Raw genomic sequence first — 22,413 nt, 5'->3', positions numbered from 1 at the left:
CTGGAACATCAACCCTGTTACATATCTTAGTATCATCAGAAAAAAGACATACCTTACTATCAAGACCTTCTGCAATATCACTAATAAAAATATTAAAGAGAATGGGTCCAAGTACAGATGCCTGAGGTACCCCACTAGTGACAAGCCCAAGCTTTGAACATACTCCATTGACTACAACCCTCTGTTGCCTGTCACTCAGCCACTGCCTTACCCATTCAACAATATTGGAATCCAAACTTAAAGATTGCAATTTATTGATAAGCCTTCTATGTGCAACAGTGTCAAAAGCCTTACTGAAATCTAGGTAAGCAATGTCTACTGCACCACCCTGATCTATTATTTTAGTTACCCAATCAAAAAAAATCAATAAGATTAGTTTGGCATGTTCTCCCTGAAGTAAACCCATGTTGTCTCTGATCTTGAAATCCATGTGTTTTTAGATGTTCAACAATCCTATCCTTTAACATGGTTTCCATTACTTTCCCCACTACTGAAGTAGGTCTTACTGGCCTATAGTTACCAGACTCCTCCCTACTACCTTTCTTGTGAATGGGCACGACATTCGCTAACTTCCAATCTTCTGGGACTACTCCTGTTAATGATTGGTTAAATAAATCTGTTAATGGTTTTGCTAGTACACCACTAAGCTATTTTAATAACTTTGGGTGTATTCCAATCAGGTCCCATTAACTTATTTGTCTTTACTTTTGACAGTTGAAATAGAACCTCTTCCTCTGTAAACTCTCATGTAATAAATTACTAAATTGTGCTCTTTCCTAACTGAGGTCCCTTTCCTTAATTTTCATCTGTAAATACTATTCGGTCGAGTGCTGTCCACAAGTTCTGCAAATATTCCTCCCAGGTAGAGATCTAGACAGTTATTTTGTCCAAGCATACACAGACACAGTCTCACAGACTGTGTAGGAGCTGTTCGACCATCCAGTGCAATGTAGCAGGAGCATTTTCCATTCCGAACGTCAAGACTCAAAATTGGCACAGACCGAACATAGTCACTAACAGAATCCCTCTAGAATCCAAGGGAGATTTGCCAATAACCTTTATAACCAAGCTCTATAGTGGTTAGGTAATTCCCCCTAGCAATTCGGTCAAGCAGCTTATCCACCTGGGGCATGGAGTACTTGTCTGTCACCATCTTGTAGTTAAGTAGTCTGTGATGGACCGCCTAGTACCCCAAACTAGTACCTGTGAGCACCATAACCACTGTAAACCTCACAAACCACCGCAGCCTGGTTGGGGTCTCGCTGTCCTCCACCCACCCTGGACCCAAGACCAGGACCCAGCTTCTAGTTGGTAGAACTCTCCTAGTCCAGAGAGCATAGCTGGAACAGCTCTTATAAGAGCTAGTGATTATACTCAGGGGAGTAGTGTGATTATAGCAATCCCCAGAGTGAATATAGCTCAACAATCCCCCAAACATGAGCCCAGACTTCACGAAGGGGTAAACGAATCTCAGTTTAATGGGAGCCACACTTGGCCTTATATGACAATTCCCATGCAAGGGGTACGACTACATGGACTTGATGGTAGACTGATTTGCAACTTCACAGGCCAATAACAATAGGGTTACAAGGCACGACACTCCCACACACAGCACAAAATCCCTCCCTCTGCCTTGGAGATAATTAGTTCAATAACTGTACTAATTCTAATACAATTATCTCCAAGCACAGAAGACACACTTTTTAAAAACACCCCAAAAGTACCCTAAAAATACATAAAACCCCACAAATGTTACATCCTCTGATAGACCTGACCAACATATCCAAAAATCACCCAGATCAGTTCAGGAATTTCCTGGAAGTCTTATTTTTGACCGACCGTGCACATGGTCTTATGCCCAAAACAGTTCCAGGGAATCAGGGCTAACGGTCGGTTTCTCTGTCTGGAGTACAAAAGTACATAACTCACATGAACAGAGCCTTTTCAAGTGCATTGGGCAAGGCATATTGCAGGGCCCATAGTCCTGAGTCAAGAGGCTGGCCCCTCCAAGAACCCGTGACTAGGTTCAGTTTGTCACATAGTCTACCCAGAAATTGGGTACACCTATCCCACTTTGAGACCAATACCACAGAGGAACCCCCAAAGACTAGTGGAAGTCTCTTTGACACCTAGTTTCAGCATCTCTCCATTATTTCCTTATTCCTTCACTAACTGCTTCTGGGATTCGGTGAGCAGGCTGTCGTAAGGCCACCTGTCCAGGTGTGTACACCCGGTGCAGCTAAGGTTCTATACCCAGAATCAATGGAGAACATCTCCCTTTTGGCCTGTCACAGCTGGTGAACCTGTTCCTGGGACCCAGTCCTTTCCCTAATTTATGGTTGGCCAAGGGTCGATCAGGTCTTTTACTATTCTACTTAAGGGTTGCCCCACTATAGGCTAACCTTAGAATGATCTCCCCTTTTTCCTACTCGCTGGCAAATAATGTCACAAGTCTGGCAGTGCTGCCAAACAGCCCCTGTGATTCCTGGTCAGAAATTCTGTGCAAGTCTGTGTAAGGTGGGGCAGATGCCAAGATGTCCTGCCACAGGGACGTCATAGCTTATCCTCAGCAGTACAAACTGATATTTCCACTGTCTTTGGGATCTGAGGGGCTCTCCCCATCCCTTTTGTCACCCGATACAGCAAACCTTGTACCCATGTAACCCCTTAAGGACACATGACATGTGTGACATGTCACGATTACCTTTTATTCCAGAAGTTTGGTCCTTAAGGGGTTAAATCTTTCCTTGTCCATTCCTCCCATGTTCGGTGTGTGCTTTAGTATGATTGGTGGTTAAGGTCAGATCTTCCCAAACTTCCTCCTGAATTCAGTACGGGTATCCCAGATCAGTGGCAGTCAAACCTGGGTCATCTCAGTGTAAGTTGGTAGCAGTCCAAACATGAAGTCTGGTGGTAACCATGTAGGCATCCTCAGTGGTGGTTGTGAATGCAGACGTTAATTGACCCAGTAACAATTCAACGGGGACATTCTTTTTGACTCCAGCTTTAATGTTGCATGCTCCAGTGACCAAACCAAATGAACATGGGGATAATTGGTTTTTTGCTCCACCAGCTATTCGCACGCCATGCTTTTGCAAAGCCTGGACCCAATGGAGTAGTACCAGCACAAATATGGCAGCTGTGTCCCAGAGCCCCTGGGCAGGCTTCCCATTCAGCATTGCAGTCTTTTGATGGTGTGGAGGTTATTCACTGCACAGACCAGTTGCGCCTCATGCCCATTGCTGTGCTGTTTGTAATAGCACAAGGAACTTGGTAGGCTTTGTTTGTTAGTTGGTTGAAGAAGGGGTCAGTGGAGTTAAACATTCTGTGCATGCTTGTTTGAGGAGTACTGAAGGATCAGCACAGGATCTTTTGCCTAAAATTAATGCTCGTCTCAAAGAAAATATAATTTAATCTATACAGTGTGCTAGCATATTTACCAACAAATCTGTAGATTGGCAGACAAACCTTTTTAACCCCTTCAGGACACATGATGTGTGACATGTCATGATTCCCTTTTATTCCAGAAGTTTGGTCCTTAGGTGGGTGAAAAATCTATTTTAACCTCTTGTCAGTCAATGCAGAATAATTTACCAGTGGTAAAGCAAGAGAGACCGGCCCTTATGAACTGCACACATAGCAACAAGAGCACATGTAGGTCAGTGTCACGGGAGGTTTAGCCTGCAGGTGTAAATGTTCCCAAGCAGGGTAAATCAAACAGGAACGTGGATAAGCTTATTTCCAAAAAGATTGTTTTTGTACCAACATATGTGAGATACATATGTGAGATACTCTAATATAATGAGCTGCTATACATTTGTGCGATTCCTTACTATTTCACTAACATAATGTAACGCCACCCCCAGGCATAAAAGGGTTAAACCGCCGTTTAGAAGATCTTCCCCTTCCAGAGATACAGGCACAGCTACTGCAGAACACCAAACTCCCGAACTGGATACAAAATAGCACTCCAACTCCCGAACTGGAACCTCACGAATAGCTGCTAGCAGACGAACAGGAAAAGTATACAATCAGCTTACACTCCTGGCAATCAGTCTCTAACAGCATACAGTAAATCCCCCAAAGAAGAGACAGAGCTCCGTGTTGAGGGTCAAGCAGTGGTCTGTTTATTGGCACCAAAAGCACCTTCTTTTATGACGGTTTCCCCTTGATAGGACCACCCACAGGGTGTTACAAAACAACCAATCATACACGTACATTACAGAAAACACTCCCAGCAATTACACACAAAATCCTCCCCTCTGCCTGTGATATAATTATGTTACACAATGGTTTAACATAATTATCACAGACAGTAAAAATACAGTTTTTACACATACCCTGTAACTTTAAAACCATACATCCAATCTCCATAAAAATTACATATTTGAACTCCGCATACTTTAAACATAAACACTCTCATACCAATCCCTCCAGTGGATAAAAAAAAATAGACGGAAGTCCTTTATGATCGACCGCAAGCACATTTTCCTGCCCAAAACAGTTCCATCGATTTGGGCTGTGCGGTCGGTCAATTTCCTGCAGAAAACCGGCTAAGTCCCCTTCGAATGCACGAACGGGTCCGTTCGTGCAAATAGGACATTGCAACAGGATGTTCGAATTGTCGAACGTACTTCGACTTTTACCGAAGTGTCGAAGTGGAGGCGACGGTAAGGGTCAGCGGTGTTCGTGTATTTGCGTAGCCAATTTTAGTTCCATAGATTCTTTAGCATACACCGCTGACCGCATTCGACTAAATTAAAATGGCCACCGCCACGTGTTCCTTTGTTGAATGGCGGCCACTTCGACGACTTTGCATCCGAAGTGCCATATAAAAAGTACCAATCCTTCCCCACAGTATTTAAAGGGCCAGAATGAGTGACATACACTCTGTTATGGCTGAATACTGTTTTTTAAGGGCCCAATCTCCCAGGGCCATAGTCCAGAGGCAACAGGCGGGCAACCAGGCTCCTCCAATGCAATGTGGCGAGATTGGTCTTGTCACACATAATATACAGACAAAAAAGAAAAGAATGTAGCGCTTATACAGTAAATTAGCACCTTGTTTCAGTTAGGAGGAAAACTCTCACTTTAGAGTCAAACAGGATAAGGACCCCCCTTTAGTGTCACTAACAGATATCTACAAAAAATAATCAGACATAGTGTAGATGGTATATAACAAGACAGAGTGTAATTTTAGTGTATGTACACTGAAAAACGTAGAGCTATAGACCCAGCTCTGGTTTGAATCGTTTCTGGGTCTGTTTAGGCGACTCGCCCCTACTCTTAATATATATCTTGTCCTGGAGGGGGAATAAAGGTACAGAAAATTGTGCAGTTTTGCTGGAGATATTAGAAGGCAAAATAGAAAATCCCAAATGGGTACTTACAAGCCAGGAGTCAAAGAAAATGACTCAATATATAAGCAATGTGCAGATTAGGGACTGCACTCCCATCTGTAAAAGATGAATTCTGGAACCAGGATAAAATAATAAAAATCAAATGAAAGTTATTGGAATACTATAAATTAAAAATAAAATGGTAACAATGTCCAAAAACACCGGGACGCGTTTCGCCACTTGCAGCATCGCTTCTTCAACCGGTGAGCTTTTTTGTCTAAATCAAACAGGAGACTGGGCAGACCAGAGGCTGGTGTTACAGAAGACACTTAAGGCACCCAGACTACTTCATTTTCCATGCAATGCAAATGCTGTTGTGAAAACTCTGGAAAGTTTTTAATTGCAGACACCTTTGCTGGGTGTCTTCATGACAGCCACTGGAGATTCTTCCAATGAACGATAATTGATTAAATAACAGAGTCAGACTCTCAGAGAGCACTAGCCTCCCAATGCTTTCATTGGGTGTGACAGAGATAATCAATATTAAATTATCTCAGCCAGACAGTAAGTAAAAGAAAGTTAAACCGGTTTTAAACCCTCAGAACTAAATAGGTAGGGAATTCGGTATACATGTTTGTATTCCTAATGCTATAGTCTTCATTTAAGAGCAAGTCAAATTTAACAACTTTTTTGATCATGAAAAATAAGCCAAGTCAGTGTTTTTGAGGGGGAGGCACATGTTGGACGACCACCTACATTTACACAAGTTTGTTAGATTAGAGTTTACATCTCAGAAGGTTAAAATAAAACTTTAGTCAACACAAATTAAAATACATGGATTATGAACAATGCAGGGTATCATCACATCCACATATACACACCAATACACTATAATTAAAAACACATTCACGACATATGCATACACACACGCAAATTTATCAGTTTACCTTATTGTGTGTATCAAGGTAGATTACTATACATAATAAATGAAACAACAGCAGTTTTTACAAGAGCAATAAAAAAAATTAAATATTTATTTGAATAACAAGTTTGGAGTTTAAGCTGCAATGTTGGCAATGTCAATTTTAATTGTATTAGATCACAAACTCATGCACCAAAAGTAGGAAAGGAAAGAGCTACCAACTACTTAACAGCTGCTGATTTATAAAGAAAACAAAATATAAAGGCATGTAATCACTATACAAAATATAAAAATGTATGAAACACTATCAACCACAGAACAGAAAGGTTATTGATTATACTTAAAAAGTGTTTATTTAAGTGTGTGCACATTTAGAATTACTGAATTTAAGTGACATCAGCAACCTTATTCTTTTGCTGCATGTGGCTTACAATAATATTGTACTCTTGCCACAAATAGATTCTCCTCTGCTACCAATAAGAAAACAAGAATTAATGCGGTAAATATTGCAAGGGCTAAAGAAAACAAAGGAATCTTCAACAGAAGTGCTTTTAGCATAGTGAACGCCCCCAAAACTCTTCAATGCTGATTATACAGAAATATTGTATAGTCAACAGTGATCAGATTAAGGAATGCGCTAAGCAATATAACTTGTGGAGGGTACAAGGCATTTAGTGCCCCTGCCTAAATAAACAAGTCATATTTTAAGAGGAATCATGCACCCCCCGATGTCGGAAACCCACATCTGATTTATTGCCTCTCCATTAGAACTTCCAAAAAGGCATCCAACATTGTCAGACGAATAATGATAAATACACATATAAATGAAGACACTAACTGCTTATTTGACACTACTAATGGCAATGTCTGTGCTGAGTGAAAGCACCTTTAAAAAAGAGCCTACGCGGCGAGAGATAAGTGTCTATAGATTCAAAATGAATCAACTGTATCGGATAACAATATCATTCTTCAACTTAGAAGCTGCCTCAAGATTAGGTGCATCTTCAGTTAATGTAACAGAAAAAACAAACAAACAAAAAAAAACCTCCCCCCCAAACCCCCCCCCCAAAAAAAAAAAAAAACCAAGGCAAATGGATTTTTATTTATTAAATCATACCCATTCTAAAGTGACCGAAGGCCGCAAAATGGGCAGACACAATGATATATATTTATATATATATATTTTTCTTTACAATTATTTAAATTGTATGATGGTAAGGAGTAGGGTCTATTTAAAAACAGAACAAAAACAAAAAAGAGCTATATTAGCCTAGATTAAGAGGTGGCACCAGGTGTTGGGTTTACATTTTGAGTAGCCACTTGAGGGGCAACTTCTATGATTCGTGGCTTGTCTATGATTCTGGCAGTACGATTGCCTTTTTCTACAATGCCGATAATCCATGCTTGATGACCCTCTCCATACTTCGGTGACTTTATCTCGGCACAGAAACGTGCAGCTTGCTCTCGCGGCAAACAGATGAGGAGACCTCCTGTAATAAAAATAGAACAGCACTTGTTACATTCAAGCGGTTAAGCAATTAAAGACTTTGCGGAGTTTCTGGAGAATCACATGGAACAGCCATAAACTTTTAGATATATTTTCAGGAAATATGAAAACTCTAAATAAAAATGATGCCAAATTCTCAATACTAGCAATTCCAGAGAATAATATCTTCTGGCTCTCAGCAAGGCTACATATGACTGGGTTAGTATACGTATGTGTGAGTAGATGTAAATAAAACCGATACAATTCGTAGAATACCTTTTTTTTATTCGACTAACAGAATTTTTTAATGGCAAGCTTTCAGGAGAACCTCCCTTTCTCAAGTCTAAAGCATTTCTGAGCAAGACAACCCATAGAATTCAAAGTTGAGTTGTAATACAGGGGTTAAAGCGATATGAGTGCAGATAAGACACAGGTTTGATAGAAAACAGACACCATTCTCGCAGAGGGTCGTAAATATCTTGAGTAAAGACCAGAGTGAGGGGAGAGAGGGAGAAAAACAGTGCAGAAGATGGTGCTAGAAGGGAAGAGTAAAAACAAAATAATTACTAATATTAAGAATGCATGAATTCCCATCCAAGAAGGATTATATCCAGCACACACACACACACACGTAGTGTATATTTACAAGTATACACAAGTACATACAACAATATACATATAAATACAACCAAATGCCCAAATATATGTACATGCACACCTACAAATACATCCACACACAAGCACCAATACATAAATATACCCATATATATGTATATGTACACATATGTATATGCATACACATAAACACAAAACACATATACATACATGCACATTAACTCATACACAAATATAAATGCAGTCACATATATAAGCATACATGCATAAGAGTATGGGAAAGCATAGGTCTACACATAGTACTTTGTATATTGATAGAATAAACATATTGGAATGCGTTTTAAGGTGTTGATACATATGACAGAACAGTAAGATAATGTGGGGGCGTGTTCATGTAAAGTGTTGGTAATGGGACAGGAAACCCAAATCAATATTTAGTCCACTATTCTTGCTGTTAAACAATTGAATCATTCTGGCTTCAAAAGTTTTTCTTTCTTGGGTATTTTTAAAACCCCCTCTCAGTACTTTAATTTTAAGTCCTTTGTTGGGTGGCCAGGCTGTGTAAAATGGTGTCCCACAGGAGTGCAGTAGGATTTTTCTTTGTGGTGTTTGATAGACTAACTAAAGGATCCTGTCATATACTAAAAAGGAGGCATAAGTATCACTCCGTAAAACCCAGTCACATGACTATAGAAAACCATGGATTCAGTGTGATCCTATGGGAAAGCGAATGTGTGCTCGGCAATTGCCGTGCATGTGCTTTAGGTCCCTGATGCTCCTTTAAGAGGCCCATTTAATTGATCAATGGTGAAGGCCATGCCTACTCCACGATGTTGCGGGAGGCAGAGATCTCAGCCAAGAAAGTCTTTCCAGAAACTACTGGCACTTACTTTGGCCGAGAGCTTGCAGAGGAGGACCCCTGGAGCACGGCCCACAGCACTGGAGGATCTACAATAGATACCACCAAGCATCAGCTCACCTCCAAACTTTTGATCAGATCCTCAGATCCCTCAGAGTGAATCACACACAGGCACTCTTGTAAAGTTCAAGGCTGGTGGAGTGTAATAATTTGGATGGCGGGGAGTCAGTTTCTTTCTGGAAATGTTCTTCCAACTTTGGGAGTGGGATGATTTTGGAGGACAATGAGATGAGCAGGGCATAGTTTTTAATTATATTACTTTAGTTATTATTTTGATAATTATTCTGTCTTCTAAGTGTTTTACTGTTTAGAAAGCATTGGCTATTTTCTTGTGTATGCCACTAGGCAGTCGCTCTGGGGGTTCAACATCTGTGGAAACAACCTTTTGATATATTTATTATTTACTAGATCATTACTCACTTCGTTCACTTTGAGATCGTTTTTATATATATTGTTTTGATGACTTGCTCATTGCACTGCTGATATATTTTTCTTTAATTTGAGAGGTCTGCATACAATGTGACTGCCCATAGAGAGCCACTGGCACTCGTATTATAGGTTAATGCATGTATTGTACTATAATATTGTTACATTAACAAACTATGATTGGATGTTACTACCTTATGTACAGTGTGTTTTCTATATGCCTCAATAAAACACATGACACAAAACAAACAAACCTAAAATAATAATAATAAAAAAATATATATGACAAAAAATAAAAATAAAATACAAATATTACTATGCATTTCAAAATTATTGCACATTAGACACAATGCATCTTCATTGCAAAAAGGATGTACAGCTTTGATGGCCTAATTGGGTTTTACATAAATACACAAATTAACTAAAAAAAATAAAAATAGATGAACATGTATACAAATTTAGTCACAATAATGTGTCTTGCACTACAGGCACATTCTGGGCACCCACAGACACTGTCCTCATTATTTGCTTTCTTTCAACTGAATCAGACGAACCAGTGAAAACTAATTTTTGCACAAATCAACTGTATAGTATTTCAAATTCATTTTTATCCATGCCCAAATTTAACGAATCCAGGATTTACTTGTGGAGTTTATTCAAGTCTCCATTACAGATAATAAGGCAGTAATTGACTGTGGGGTGGAGTCAGGTCAGCATCTCAGATCACAACGATTTTTAATTGGCTAAGCTACACTGTTTACTGCCAAATCTGGGTGAAAAGGGAAGGTATGGCCACGTTATGGCTATTTTTTCTAAGAAGCACTAAACAGATTTGAGTGTGGAGAAAAAAAACCCAAAAAGAAGAAAAAATATAGAAGAAGAAATATTAAAGTAAAGTTACACTCTGGGGCACTGACACAACTTGAGTATTCAGCATTTCCCTGGCTTCCAGTGGGTACAAAACACACTCAAAAAGAAATAAAATGATAGGGGCACTGAGAAATGGATTTAAAAAACAAAAATGGCGGATGGGGTGAGAGAGTTTTAAAATTAAAAAATACGATATTCCTGAGCTCCTCTCGAGTTACTCTCAATCCGCCTAATACAGACGAAAATAACAATAATCCACCTTGGAAACCCACTCACCCTGATCCAGCAAGTTGCGCTGAACCGGCTGATGCCTTTTTTCCAGCCACAGAGGCAACCTAAGCGGCGCCGCCGAGTTAAGGCCTACCGCCCGCTGACAGCCACAGACCTCGAGACACTTCTGTGGAGAAACTTTGCAGACCAGCCAGGAGCAGAGCCACTGTCACACGAACCGGCCATGGGCCGCAGATCGCAGAAGCCGGCTACCGGGCCCGTCAGAGACATCGGGGTCATGCTCCAAAGGCCGGCACGACCCGAACCCCCTCCGCCGCCGGAGGAATCCCAAAGTGAGGCCGAAACCGAGCCAGAGAGACCGGAGAGGCCGGAGCGGCGGCAGCCAGAGGTAGCACCAGCCCTAGTGACAACAGACGCCGCAGATGACTCTGCTCTGACCACAAAGGGGGGATCTGAAATTACTCCTTGCCAGCATCCACAAACTATTGGAAACAGACTCAGCAAAGCTCAAAACTGAGCTGCGAGAGATCAGAGAGACAGTGGGAGCAGTCGAAGACAACGTGCAAGATGCACACACTAAGATCGCTGTGGTACAGGACACAATACTCCAACTCCAACGAAACCAAACAATCCTAATGGGAAAGCTTGCAGTCATGGAGGACCGACACCGCCGATCCCACATAAAAATCAGGGGGATTCCAGCCGCGATATCGGCAGAGGAACTACCCCACTATGTACGGCACCTCCTCACGACTATACTGTCCCCAGCTGTGGCCCGCAAAATGAATGCCGAAAGTATATACCGCCTCCCCTCGACAAACAACACGAAATCCAACTTAAACCGTGACGTTATCCTGAGATGCCACACAGTCCAGGACAAGATACAAATCCTGCAAGCTGTAAAAGGCAAAACACCACTTACCTTTGAGGAATCCACCTTTCTATTCTTTCAGGACTTGTCAAGAGCTACCCTATTGTGGAGGAAGTCATGCGGACCCGTCACCACCCAGCTACGCTCGGCAGGCCTGCCATACAGGTGGGGAGCGGACAATTCCATCGTAGTCACATAAGCCGGTGCCGTGCACGCCCTACATTCCATGGAAGAAGCTGCACCATTGCTACAAAAACTGGGCATATCCACCGTACCAGCGACACCAGAGCAACCCGCAAGATCCTGGGACCCGAACACAGTTATACCCTTCATCCCGCGCTCTCGAGCTGCACCACCACCTGTCCCATAGGACACTACGCTGAGTACTGGTTCCGATCAGGAGCAGCTGTGGACATCAGTAACGCAGAAGGGACATTAGATAACGACACTCTAACCTTTATTTCTTTTAAAATGTTATTTTTTGCCTGTATACATGTCTCTTTGTAAATAAGCTCAGCCTGCACCCTCCACCCCACCACCCCCCTAACTGCACCATGTAAACTAACCTTCATCCTCACCACTAGTACGGGGGATAACAGGTGAGGTTCCCTGACGTACACCTCAAAACATGAAGGCCGACCACACATCTTTCCTAGGACCATGGTCGGTTCCCACGCATCATATGACGTCACATCACCCCCCCCCCCCCCCCATATGACCTCCTCTAGGTTATGGGCCAAACACCCGCCCGCATCAGCACAAAACAAGCCACCACACGACCGGGACTAACACTAGCCTATTGACCTGCACGAGACACCAACCGAGACCCAACCCGAGATGCGGGCGACCGATGTAACCGAGCCTGACACGACACGTATACTCGGGTCAATGACAGCCAGCCTCATTCCAATCATACGGATACACCCCCAATGACTCAAGACCTCCACACACCACAGAGCAGCCGACTTAAGACCACTGCCGTTGGCATCACCGATACTTTAAACCCCTGACACCAAGGTTACCTGTGGATCTAACTAACTTGCTAGCAAACCTGACTTCATAATAATACAATTAGTGTTCATGTCAAACAAGGCATAAAGGACTCCAGCTATGAACAGCATGTAAAGCAGTTCACCACTCTCACCCTGTATCAGCATGATGTGCATTACTTCACTTGCTTATGAGATGTTATGTTATGTATTGAAAATGGTTTGCACCTGCCGTTGTGACAGGGCAAATTTGTATGTTAAACTTCAACACTGACAAAATAAAGAATTTAAAAAAAAAATTAAAAAATACTGCTCCTTAAAGCAGCAGTTTCTAGTATTAGTGGGCCACTAGCATGTCAGTAAAGAAACAAAAATATATATTTCTACAGGATTTCACAGAAAAAGAAGACAAATATAATCTCAATGTTTAAACAAAAGAAATTCCCATGACCTTGAGTTTCCAGAAACAACGATTTTAATAAATCAATCTTTGAGGTTCTCAACAAAAAAAATGATAAGGGTGATTTAAGTTGGTATTTTTAGAATTCTTGGGCTGTTGCACGCCACAAATTAGTTTCCTGGAGGGTTCCAAACAACAGGGTCTGAGGTTTGATTTTGCAAGACAGTGACTCTCACCTGATGTTTCAGGACAGGATCCATGCATGAGTCCAAACATATTCCCACAGGCCTTACTCACAGCAGCCATCTTGGCTAAAACTGGCAAGTTATGGATAACAAAGGAAACCTCATTTCGTTGCTGTTTGGCCAAATTCTGTGCGTGCCCTAGAATTCCAAACCCTGTTATATCAGTAGCAGCATGTGCATTAAATGTGTGCATGAGTCCAGCCGCTGAAAAGACAAAAAGAAACATAACAAAATTAGCAAAACGTTCTGCCAGGAGAGGACAAACACACTATACAAATTTTTTGTTATATATTTTAGTCCATTATATATGGACTAAATAGTCCATTATAGCCAAAAATCATATACCGAAATTGGCACTTCCTAGCAACTGGTGTTAAAGAGACCATTTAAGTAGATCACTTAATAAAAAAAATAAAAATCCCATTTTACAACGAGAAAGTTACAGCCAGGGTATGTGTGACTACGGCTAAATAAAGTGATTTAACTCCTAAATAGTAAAGAATTGAACAATGAGACTACAGGGGCATGATCTATTTACGAAAACTGCTTCATTAAAAGGAACACAACAATGTCAAGAATAAAACATGCATCCCTAACCCTATAGCGCTAACTTGTTTATCTCCCCAGCCCCCAATATAATTCTGTAAAGGTTTTAACCATACCTTTTCTCCAACAATGGTATTGTGGTGGCTGGCCCTGCCTACATGGCTGAGATCATCAATCATGATCTCAGCTGATGTAATGCTATTCCATAAAAAAAAATTATCGGGAGGCTACTGTACATATGAAGTAAAACGCTACGCTGCGTCAATCAGCATCTCCTCTCAGATATGCATTGAATCAATGCATCTTAATGGGGAATGTTCAGTGTCTCCACGCAGAGCACTTGACTAGGAAGCACCTCTATTAGCCATCTGAGTGACTGCCACTAGAGGCATTTCTGAAAAGGCAGTGTTTACATTAAAAAAAGCCGCCTGCTACATAGGCTAAAGTAACCAGAACCATAAAATTAAGCTGTGCTGTTGTGTAGTGTAGAACTGGTGACTATAGTGGTTTTATTACTTGGCATTAATAAAGAAACACTAACACCTATCAAATGCATAAAGCTGTATTGGTGCCCATAGTGTCCCTTAAAACCAGTTTTAAAGCATTAAAATAAAACAATAAAAATAAAAATAAACCTGAACACTAGCCTCAACACAAAGGCACTAGCCACCACCTGATGTGAAGCGCACACACCTTGAACAAGGGGAAGCCCACTACCACCGGAATGGCCCCCCATGGCTGCTGCCGTATAGAGAACTGACGCCCATTACACGTTGTATTATTCTCTCGTATGTTTTCTCCCTTACTCCCCTTTTGTTCTGGGTACACTAGAGCATAGGCTCTCACCGACCACAGAGGCCGACAATACTTCCCTAACACCCTCGCAGACCGGTTGAGACTTACATATAGCGCACTCTCACACAGCCAATATAGAGCCCACGGCCATAGCGGCTCCCAACCCCCCGCCTCTGCATTATATGCAGCGGCGTAACACATAAGGTCATTAGCCCGACCTCTAAACCCTCACAGTAATAAAGTGCGGACCATAGATCGTGGCCTACCCGCTAGCCCACAGGTCAGCCCACACCACATGACAACCATAGAATAGAATGGCACCACCGAGAAAGTCTAAAGAGACACATCAGACCTTAACTGGCTCCACGGCCTTCGCTCTGGAGCATCCCTCCACTTACTCAGGGGAACATGCCCACAGCGAGAATTGCTCCCTCACCGACATATACCGCATGAGCCGCGGACCACAATTAGATCTGAGCACATATACCAGACGTTAGCAATTTCTCTTATACACAAAACCCCCAACTCACCAGTTTACCAGTTGTATTATACCTAGTTGGAAGGACTAATGCCAGACTATGCTTGTTTCTTATACAATGTTTGTACCGCAATAATATGCCCTTCTCGGACTCACGAGTAAGGGGAATAAATAAAGAATTACAAAAAAATAAAAATAAAAACCCTTGAAAGTGAGCACTGGTATCATAAAAATGCATATCCACAGATTCAATTCTTTGTTCTTAGCATTTTTGTAGTGGCCTACCCGCAGGTAGCTTGGATGTCGCCAATTGCACAATACGTGGCTCCTAGGTGTCTGCCCCACTAATAAAATTATCTGGTTAAAGATAAAGATACCTCGGGGCCGAATAACATTTTCATACAAAACATGGGTTCCGGTGCCCATACCGCCAAACTAGTGCCACCCCTGCGTAGCACTTCCCTGAGCACCCATACTGTCAAAAAAGCACTCGGATTGGAGGTGTCTAGCACGAATAGTTTGGATGTTAAGTTTTGACCAGGCAGCAAACATCCTCCGATCCCGCGCAGAGTTCAATAGGGCTGGGTGGGATGTTCTGGTCACCTTTCCGTTGGTACCTGGAGCTCCCTCGAGTCCTTGGTATTGTTTGATGCCTCACCACCTCCTCTCTCGCCCCTCCAAATAGAACCTGGTTTGATGACCCTGGGACCGAGAGCGATCTTGAGGTAAATTTTACCTGATCACGGTAGCTTTGCAATCCAATTAGGAGTTCCAGGACATTTGTGAGTTGCTCCCGGTCAGGTGCACCATGTCTGAGAGTTCCATCCCGGTCTCTGATGTCTCCTGGGCCATTGGAAAGGGTGCTATGCTTGGAGGCACAGTCTGGAGGGGCATAAGTGGGTGATTATAGTCCTGGGGAATGTGGTGGTTAGGAGGCAGGTACAAGTCCTAGGTGACCGGGTGTTCTGTCACAGTTTTCAGCTAATAAAATCACAGGCTTTGAAACATGTTTACAACACCTACCTTTTAATAAATATAAATATCCCCATTGCTTTTAGAAAGAATGGTCAAATGTATATCTTTAAGGATAGAGACATCACAGTTCTATTACCTGTTCGATTTAGTCTTGCCATGTTCATCATTGCCTCTTGATATGCCAGCTCTACATCTTCCTGGGTTACCACCAACTTAATTTTATTCCATTTTTCTGGCTGGTATTGCAAAAGAGAATAGAACAAAGTAAAAAATTAGTATTTAAGAATGCAAATAAACAAATGAAAAAAAAAAAAAATACACCACCAATTCTATTCTTTCTGTTAAACAAAAAAACAAACAAACAAAAAAAAACACTTATTGGTTACCTGCAACCAGTATGATGAAAAATGGCCAAAATGGTTCAAAAGGTATTTCTTTTTTCCCTCTCTACCCTAAGCTGTAGCAGACAATGAGATCTGGTCAGAGGAAGTTCCTGTGTCAAAGGCATTTACATATGTTCCAGCAATTCTATGTGGAACTTCTACCACCAGCTCTCCTTGATAACCCATGACATACAGGTCTGAAATTCAGCACTGCACAGAGCACATTAAAAATCTATGGAGCACATGGTGGCTGAGAGATCAAGTTCAACCAGTGAGATGCTCTGTGTGATGCATGCTTGTGGGTCTTCCTCCAGGTCTTTGTGATCGATGCTAAGCTTTGCTAGTTGCCGAGCTCTGATCACAGTGTAAAGGCATCAACATTTTCAGTATGATAGAAAAACTTATGTTGCTGCCATCTACTGGCTGTTTTTCAGCATGACATGGAGATATAGCACTAATAATTCCCTATATAATATCTCCTTGGGATTAGCTTTAGGATACGTATTCGGTTTAGCATTACATTTATGTTTAGTATTATTAATATAATGATTAGTTCCAGATTAGGGTTTTATTGGGACGAAGGACAGCAAAGGAATCTCTCTGATGATTTCACCATTGCTTCTATTAAGGTTAAAATTAGGCATAGGATTATGGCACGGGTTACAAGATGGATGAGGTTTATGATTAGGATTTGTTTAGAATTATGGATAGGATTAAGATGGCTACTTTGCAAAGTTATACATATTATTGGCATCTGTATAGCGCCAACCTATTCAGCAGAGCTTTCCAGTATTATAAAAAGGGGGAAGTTTAAAAATAAATGAGACCATTACATTACAAATGTTGCAGGAACAATAGGTTGCTGAGCACCCTGCTTAAACGTGGGTTATTGTACTCAGGACATGTTGCTGTGGAAAACAAACTCAGAGGAGTTAGAAGAGAATACTTTGGAGGATAGCACGTATTAGATTCGCCAAATACCCATCAAAAATTTTATGTATTCTGTAAATGCAAAAAAAATAAAATAAAGGGGGCGGGGCCTGACCACGGAGCTGAGAGGACGTTAGCCTCCTGAGCTCCTGCACCAAGCTTTAAAAATAACAGTCTCACACGACCCAAACGACGACTAATTGGGCCATAAAGGCCAACAAAAGTGAGGGGACATCAAAAGGAGCGAAATGACACCCCTTAAGCAACAATCCGAGACCTACTCACCCGACAAGCGCTTGAGGCCTACCCACGTGGCGTGCGCAGGAGAGGCGGCCGCTCTCCCACCGCCACAACTAACAGCCTCGGAGCATACGAGCCCTTGTCCCCCCCCCTATGGACCGGCGGGGGTTATCCCGGTCCGCCTACCTACTGGGAGCACTCACCTACGGGTCGCTCAAGAGAGTGGCTCCGACCAACGGGACGCATATGGCCTAGCCAAGATGGCCGACAGCGGTGCAGCCCACCAGGAGCACCACAGCACAAGCGACTGGGCAGCGACCTTTCGGGCCAAATTTGACGCCGTATGCCGGCGATTCTGGGAGCGACTGGAAGAGAAGAGTCGACTCCCTGCTCCGGCACCGACTAAACTGGCGGCTCCACAACCTGTGCCCCCTCACAGTCAGCTGTGTTACCCGGATGCACTCACAACACCGCGGAAGCGGGCAAACGCTGGGACTGCGGCTCGGAGGAGACCTCACCGACCACATGGTCGCCTGCATAAGCAGCCCAAACCAGCTATGTCAGGCAAGCAGCACAGAGGGCGCTACCAGCCGGCAACGCAGAGACCACCCTGCAGGACCCAAGCAAAAGCCTACCAGACACTCCGGAGAACTCCTCACAGATCCGCTACAACAAGGCGCCTGAGACGCGACAGAGCAGCCATAACCCTCCACCTCTCCACCCCATGTGCCGATCTACCGCAGCAGCCCAGAGGATATACCGGTGAGGCGCTGACACATAACTCTCAGGACACTGCTCCGGTTCCTGCCTTGACAGAATTCAGCACACCACACCAGCAGATCGCCACTATGGGCATTGGCTGACCCCGGCCGGCAAAGTGGACTTCCCCACATTATAATACCTAAGTACTGGGGACGGCTCCTGTATCGCTACTTATCCACGATATGCATGCTCTATATATGTTACAGGCAGCCAAGCAATTACTATGCATACTATAACATTACAGGTACACATTGTTAGTAAACTCTTGAATGCCAGTTCAGGTGCCGACTGTAGGAAGCCTACCTAGATTGCATAGCTTAAAGTATGATTTAAGTAACTAAGCCTGATAATCTTACATGTCTTTTCTCCATGCTAGTAACTTAGGTTAAATCCCACTCTGATGGAATAACTATTTAGTTAAGCTTGAAACTTGTGCTAACACTCAGTAACTAATCTAAAGCAACAATTGTACTTAACCTGCCATACTATGTGTACTACAGTGCAGTTTAATCAGCTATTACTCCACACAAAATTGTGCAGAATATTCCACATGCCAACCAACTGTTAAATATCTGTTTTCATGCTTGTCATAGCTTTTGGGGCATGATGAGCCCACATGTTATATTTTCATGCACACCAAAAATAAAGAATTAAAAAAAAAAAAAAAAAAAATGTACCAGAAAAGTATGGCAATATGATAGCAAGTTAATGCACAACATATGCCATACAAGATACCCTGGAGCGTCTACTTTCACAAATGGTAGGTCTTTGGGGGGTATTTGAACAGTCAAACCACTATAATGCACAATATTAGACAGACCGATCAAATCCATCTATCAAAATTATAAAACTGTAAAAACTGAAATGGTCAGGTCTCTTATATGGCACTGGAGCTTCAAAGGATAGTGACAAAAGCATACATTGTACTATTTTACTCAAAAAAGGTAGCTGAACATAATAAAAAAAAGTGATGGCTTTTAAGCTTAGAAGACAAGCCTATCAAATTCAAAAATTGCTTTACATTTTATATTACTCCAAGTACTTTGTGAATGGTAACTACCAAAAATAAACTGAAATTCTGGACATGACATACTCTGTAAAGAAGGACATGATACATATATATGTATAGGTCACCTGAAATTGAAACCCCTTTTGTCCATAATAAAAAAAAAAAAATGTAAAAAGGGTGCGGAGCTTACCTGCCATCCTGAGCGGACGCCATCTCTGCTAGCTCTCCACAACCTGCACCCATCCAGCTCCCACATAATCCTAAATGCCCACAAAGCTGTCCAAAGTCCTTCTTTAGGCTCTGAAGCAGCCCAGACGGCGGTGCAAAGCAGCGGCCTACCACACATTACCACTTCTAGGCCTTGAGTCCCTACTCGGCGGACAGGGGGAGGCGCGAGCCACAGCTGAGCAATATCTGCCTAGCACTCCATCCGACACACACAACATGAGCACGCAAAAAGCCTGTAACCACCACAACCGGTAGGGACATAGGGGAGATGCTGAAAAAAACAGCGCAAACTGGGCCTGCAAGGGCAGAGCACCCACCGGAGCCCATTACAGCCTCGGGCCTGGACTGCCAGGAGCCCAGCACCTTCGAGATCCTCCAGGCATACCCAGCCTTAGCTGCAAGTTCCACCGACGACAAAGCCCCAACAACCAAAACGTGATCTCAAGATCCTCCTTGCGGACATACAAAAGCTGTTGGCAGCCAACGTCGCACTGGTTAAAATGGACATACAACAGGTTACAGACAGTGTCAAACATAAAGAGGACACTATGACAGAATTCCAAACCACTGTGACCAACCTCCAGGACTTGGTGCTGCACCTCCAAGCTGAGCAACACATGCTGGCCACCCAAATAATTTCCACGAAGGACCGACAGAGCAGAATGCACATCAAAATACAGGGGATACCCGCCACGGTCTCAGGCGAAGCTGCCACACTGTACCAGGTGCTTGCTTTCTACAATCTTGCCACCAGCAACAGCCAAGAAAGTTATCTTAGACTGGATATACAGTGTAACTGGCACTGCATGCACTCAAACTGCAGTGGCGAGGGATGTCATACTGGTCTGTGTGACTATAAATGACAAGATCCAAATCATGATGGCCCTGAAAGACAAGACACCTTTGAGAACTCCCAGGTGTTGTTCTTTCAAGACCTTACCAGAGCCACCATACTCCGGGGGCAAGTCCTTTGGACTGATGATGGCCTCACTGAGACAAGCGGGAATACCCTACAGATGGGGGCACCCCGGCACTCTCTTGGCCCAACGTGAGGGGACTGCTTACTCCCTTATGGCTAGGTCAGAGGCCTTTCAGGAAGTACTGGGACTGCTTCTACCACAACCTTTGTCACAAAAGGGAAGCAATAAAGAATCCTGGGAACCAGACAGCGCCACACCTATGGTCTTGGGGAGACACCAGCCACCTGACCGGGTTACCTGAATTAGGCTGGTGACTGTTCTGTCCACACATGGCTGCTCATGGCAGCCTGACCGCACACACACATTTTGATTTTTTTTTTTGTCTCTGTTGACAACCCTGTTACCAAGCTTTACTATCTAGTTACCATGCAGGGTGATGAACCTAGCTGTATAACTAAAAGCCGGAAATGTTGCAGCACTAGGCTGCTACACCCTAAATCATCATAACCACATACAATAGGCCACCCATTTGCCTACCCACCCCTCCCCACCCTCTAAGTTAGGGGTAACCAACATGAATGCCAATCCTCTCCCTCCTGATGAGAGGCATATATCTTTACCTAATTTCCCAACTCAAGTCCAGCACCCCAGCCATGAAGCACCAAAGATATTGGCACCCTAAACTCCCACATGTTTCAGTGAGTCACACAACTCGCTTCATATACCCAAACCCACCCTCACTGGAACAACCCACAAAGCCTGTCAAACTTTAGCCTGGAGTATCCCTGGAGCATGGTTAATACCCTCTGCACACCTCTAGCTAACCCCGGGTCTGAAACCTTACCCGTTTTTTAATACAACTGAGAAATGTGCTCTGACTCTCCTACAGTAGTCAAATATGTCTGCCATGTTTAAGTTTTGCTATGTGTAAGCCAACCATCTGTATTTTCCTGATTTATCCCATACCTGCTTTACATATTGCAGCTACCAAGCACTAAAAATAAAGCATTAAAATAAATAGCCCGGACAGTAGCTGGAGATCGGGTGGGGCGGCACGGACAGTAGCTGGAGATCCAGTCGGGACCGCTGGGGAGTCTGGGAGCAGTGGAAGTCACGCCCCCTCCTCCTGACATCAGAGGAGACTGGCTGACTTCACTGCTCCTGCTGTGTGCTGGCTGCAGGGAGAGCCAGGTAGGCTGCGGTTATTGGAAAAAAAATCTGAGGCAAGGGATTCGCAATTTTGCCCCCGCCTCCCCCTCCCACCCTCAACTGCTTTGGTGCCCTAAGTCCAGTCAAAAATAAAAAAATAAATTTAAGTGAAAAAGTTCTTCAGACTGAGATGGTGCATTATAACCACTTAAAACGTACTTACAATATCTAGCCATTGATGGACAGCTACAGCCACTTGGGTTCCTAAAGGTTTGGTCAGCACAAGAACGTCTCCTGGTACAGCATTGTCTGGCCTGTACAGATACAAAAGACAGACCTGATAAAATGCATGCACAAATATTCACATTCAGTGCTGATGTTTTGCTGGAGAGATCAGAGACCTGTATTACTCTGCCCTCTACTGGAAGTTTAAAATTACAATTTTGTAATTTTTTCCCCTTTCCTTTTTTATATGCAAGTATTAAGGGAGCAAAATGTGTATGTTCTGGCCAATGGAAGCCAACATGCAGAACTACAACTCCCACCATGATTACCATTATGGTTTGAATACTATAGGCATTTATGAATGCTATGAATACATAAAATCAGATCATTTTGGCTGTTATCTATAAAACATGTAAATAGTGGAATGACCACCAATTAAATTAAATCAATGGATCGTCCT

The 22,413-nt window shown here is 42.9% G+C and overlaps 1 protein-coding gene across 2 annotated transcripts in view; it reads right to left on the bottom strand.

The window, feature by feature from the left end:
• Positions 1-7,382: 7,382 nt before the first annotated feature.
• SEPHS1 (selenophosphate synthetase 1) overlaps positions 7,383-22,413 on the bottom strand; it is a 72,842-nt gene continuing 57,811 nt past the window's right edge. For both annotated transcript variants that reach the window (XM_063445450.1, XM_063445451.1), the window contains exons 6-9: positions 21,952-22,042; positions 16,244-16,343; positions 13,305-13,517; positions 7,383-7,751 (exon numbers count right to left, since the gene is read on the bottom strand). In XM_063445450.1, coding sequence (XP_063301520.1) covers positions 7,537-7,751; positions 13,305-13,517; positions 16,244-16,343; positions 21,952-22,042 — 619 coding nt within the window. In that variant the 3' untranslated portion in view covers positions 7,383-7,536. The remainder of the gene's footprint in view (positions 7,752-13,304; positions 13,518-16,243; positions 16,344-21,951; positions 22,043-22,413) is intronic.

This window comes from Pelobates fuscus, chromosome 3 (genome assembly GCF_036172605.1).
Source record: "Pelobates fuscus isolate aPelFus1 chromosome 3, aPelFus1.pri, whole genome shotgun sequence".
NCBI classification, from domain to species: Eukaryota; Metazoa; Chordata; class Amphibia; order Anura; family Pelobatidae; genus Pelobates; species Pelobates fuscus.
This window is presented reverse-complemented; position numbering and strand designations above follow the sequence as displayed.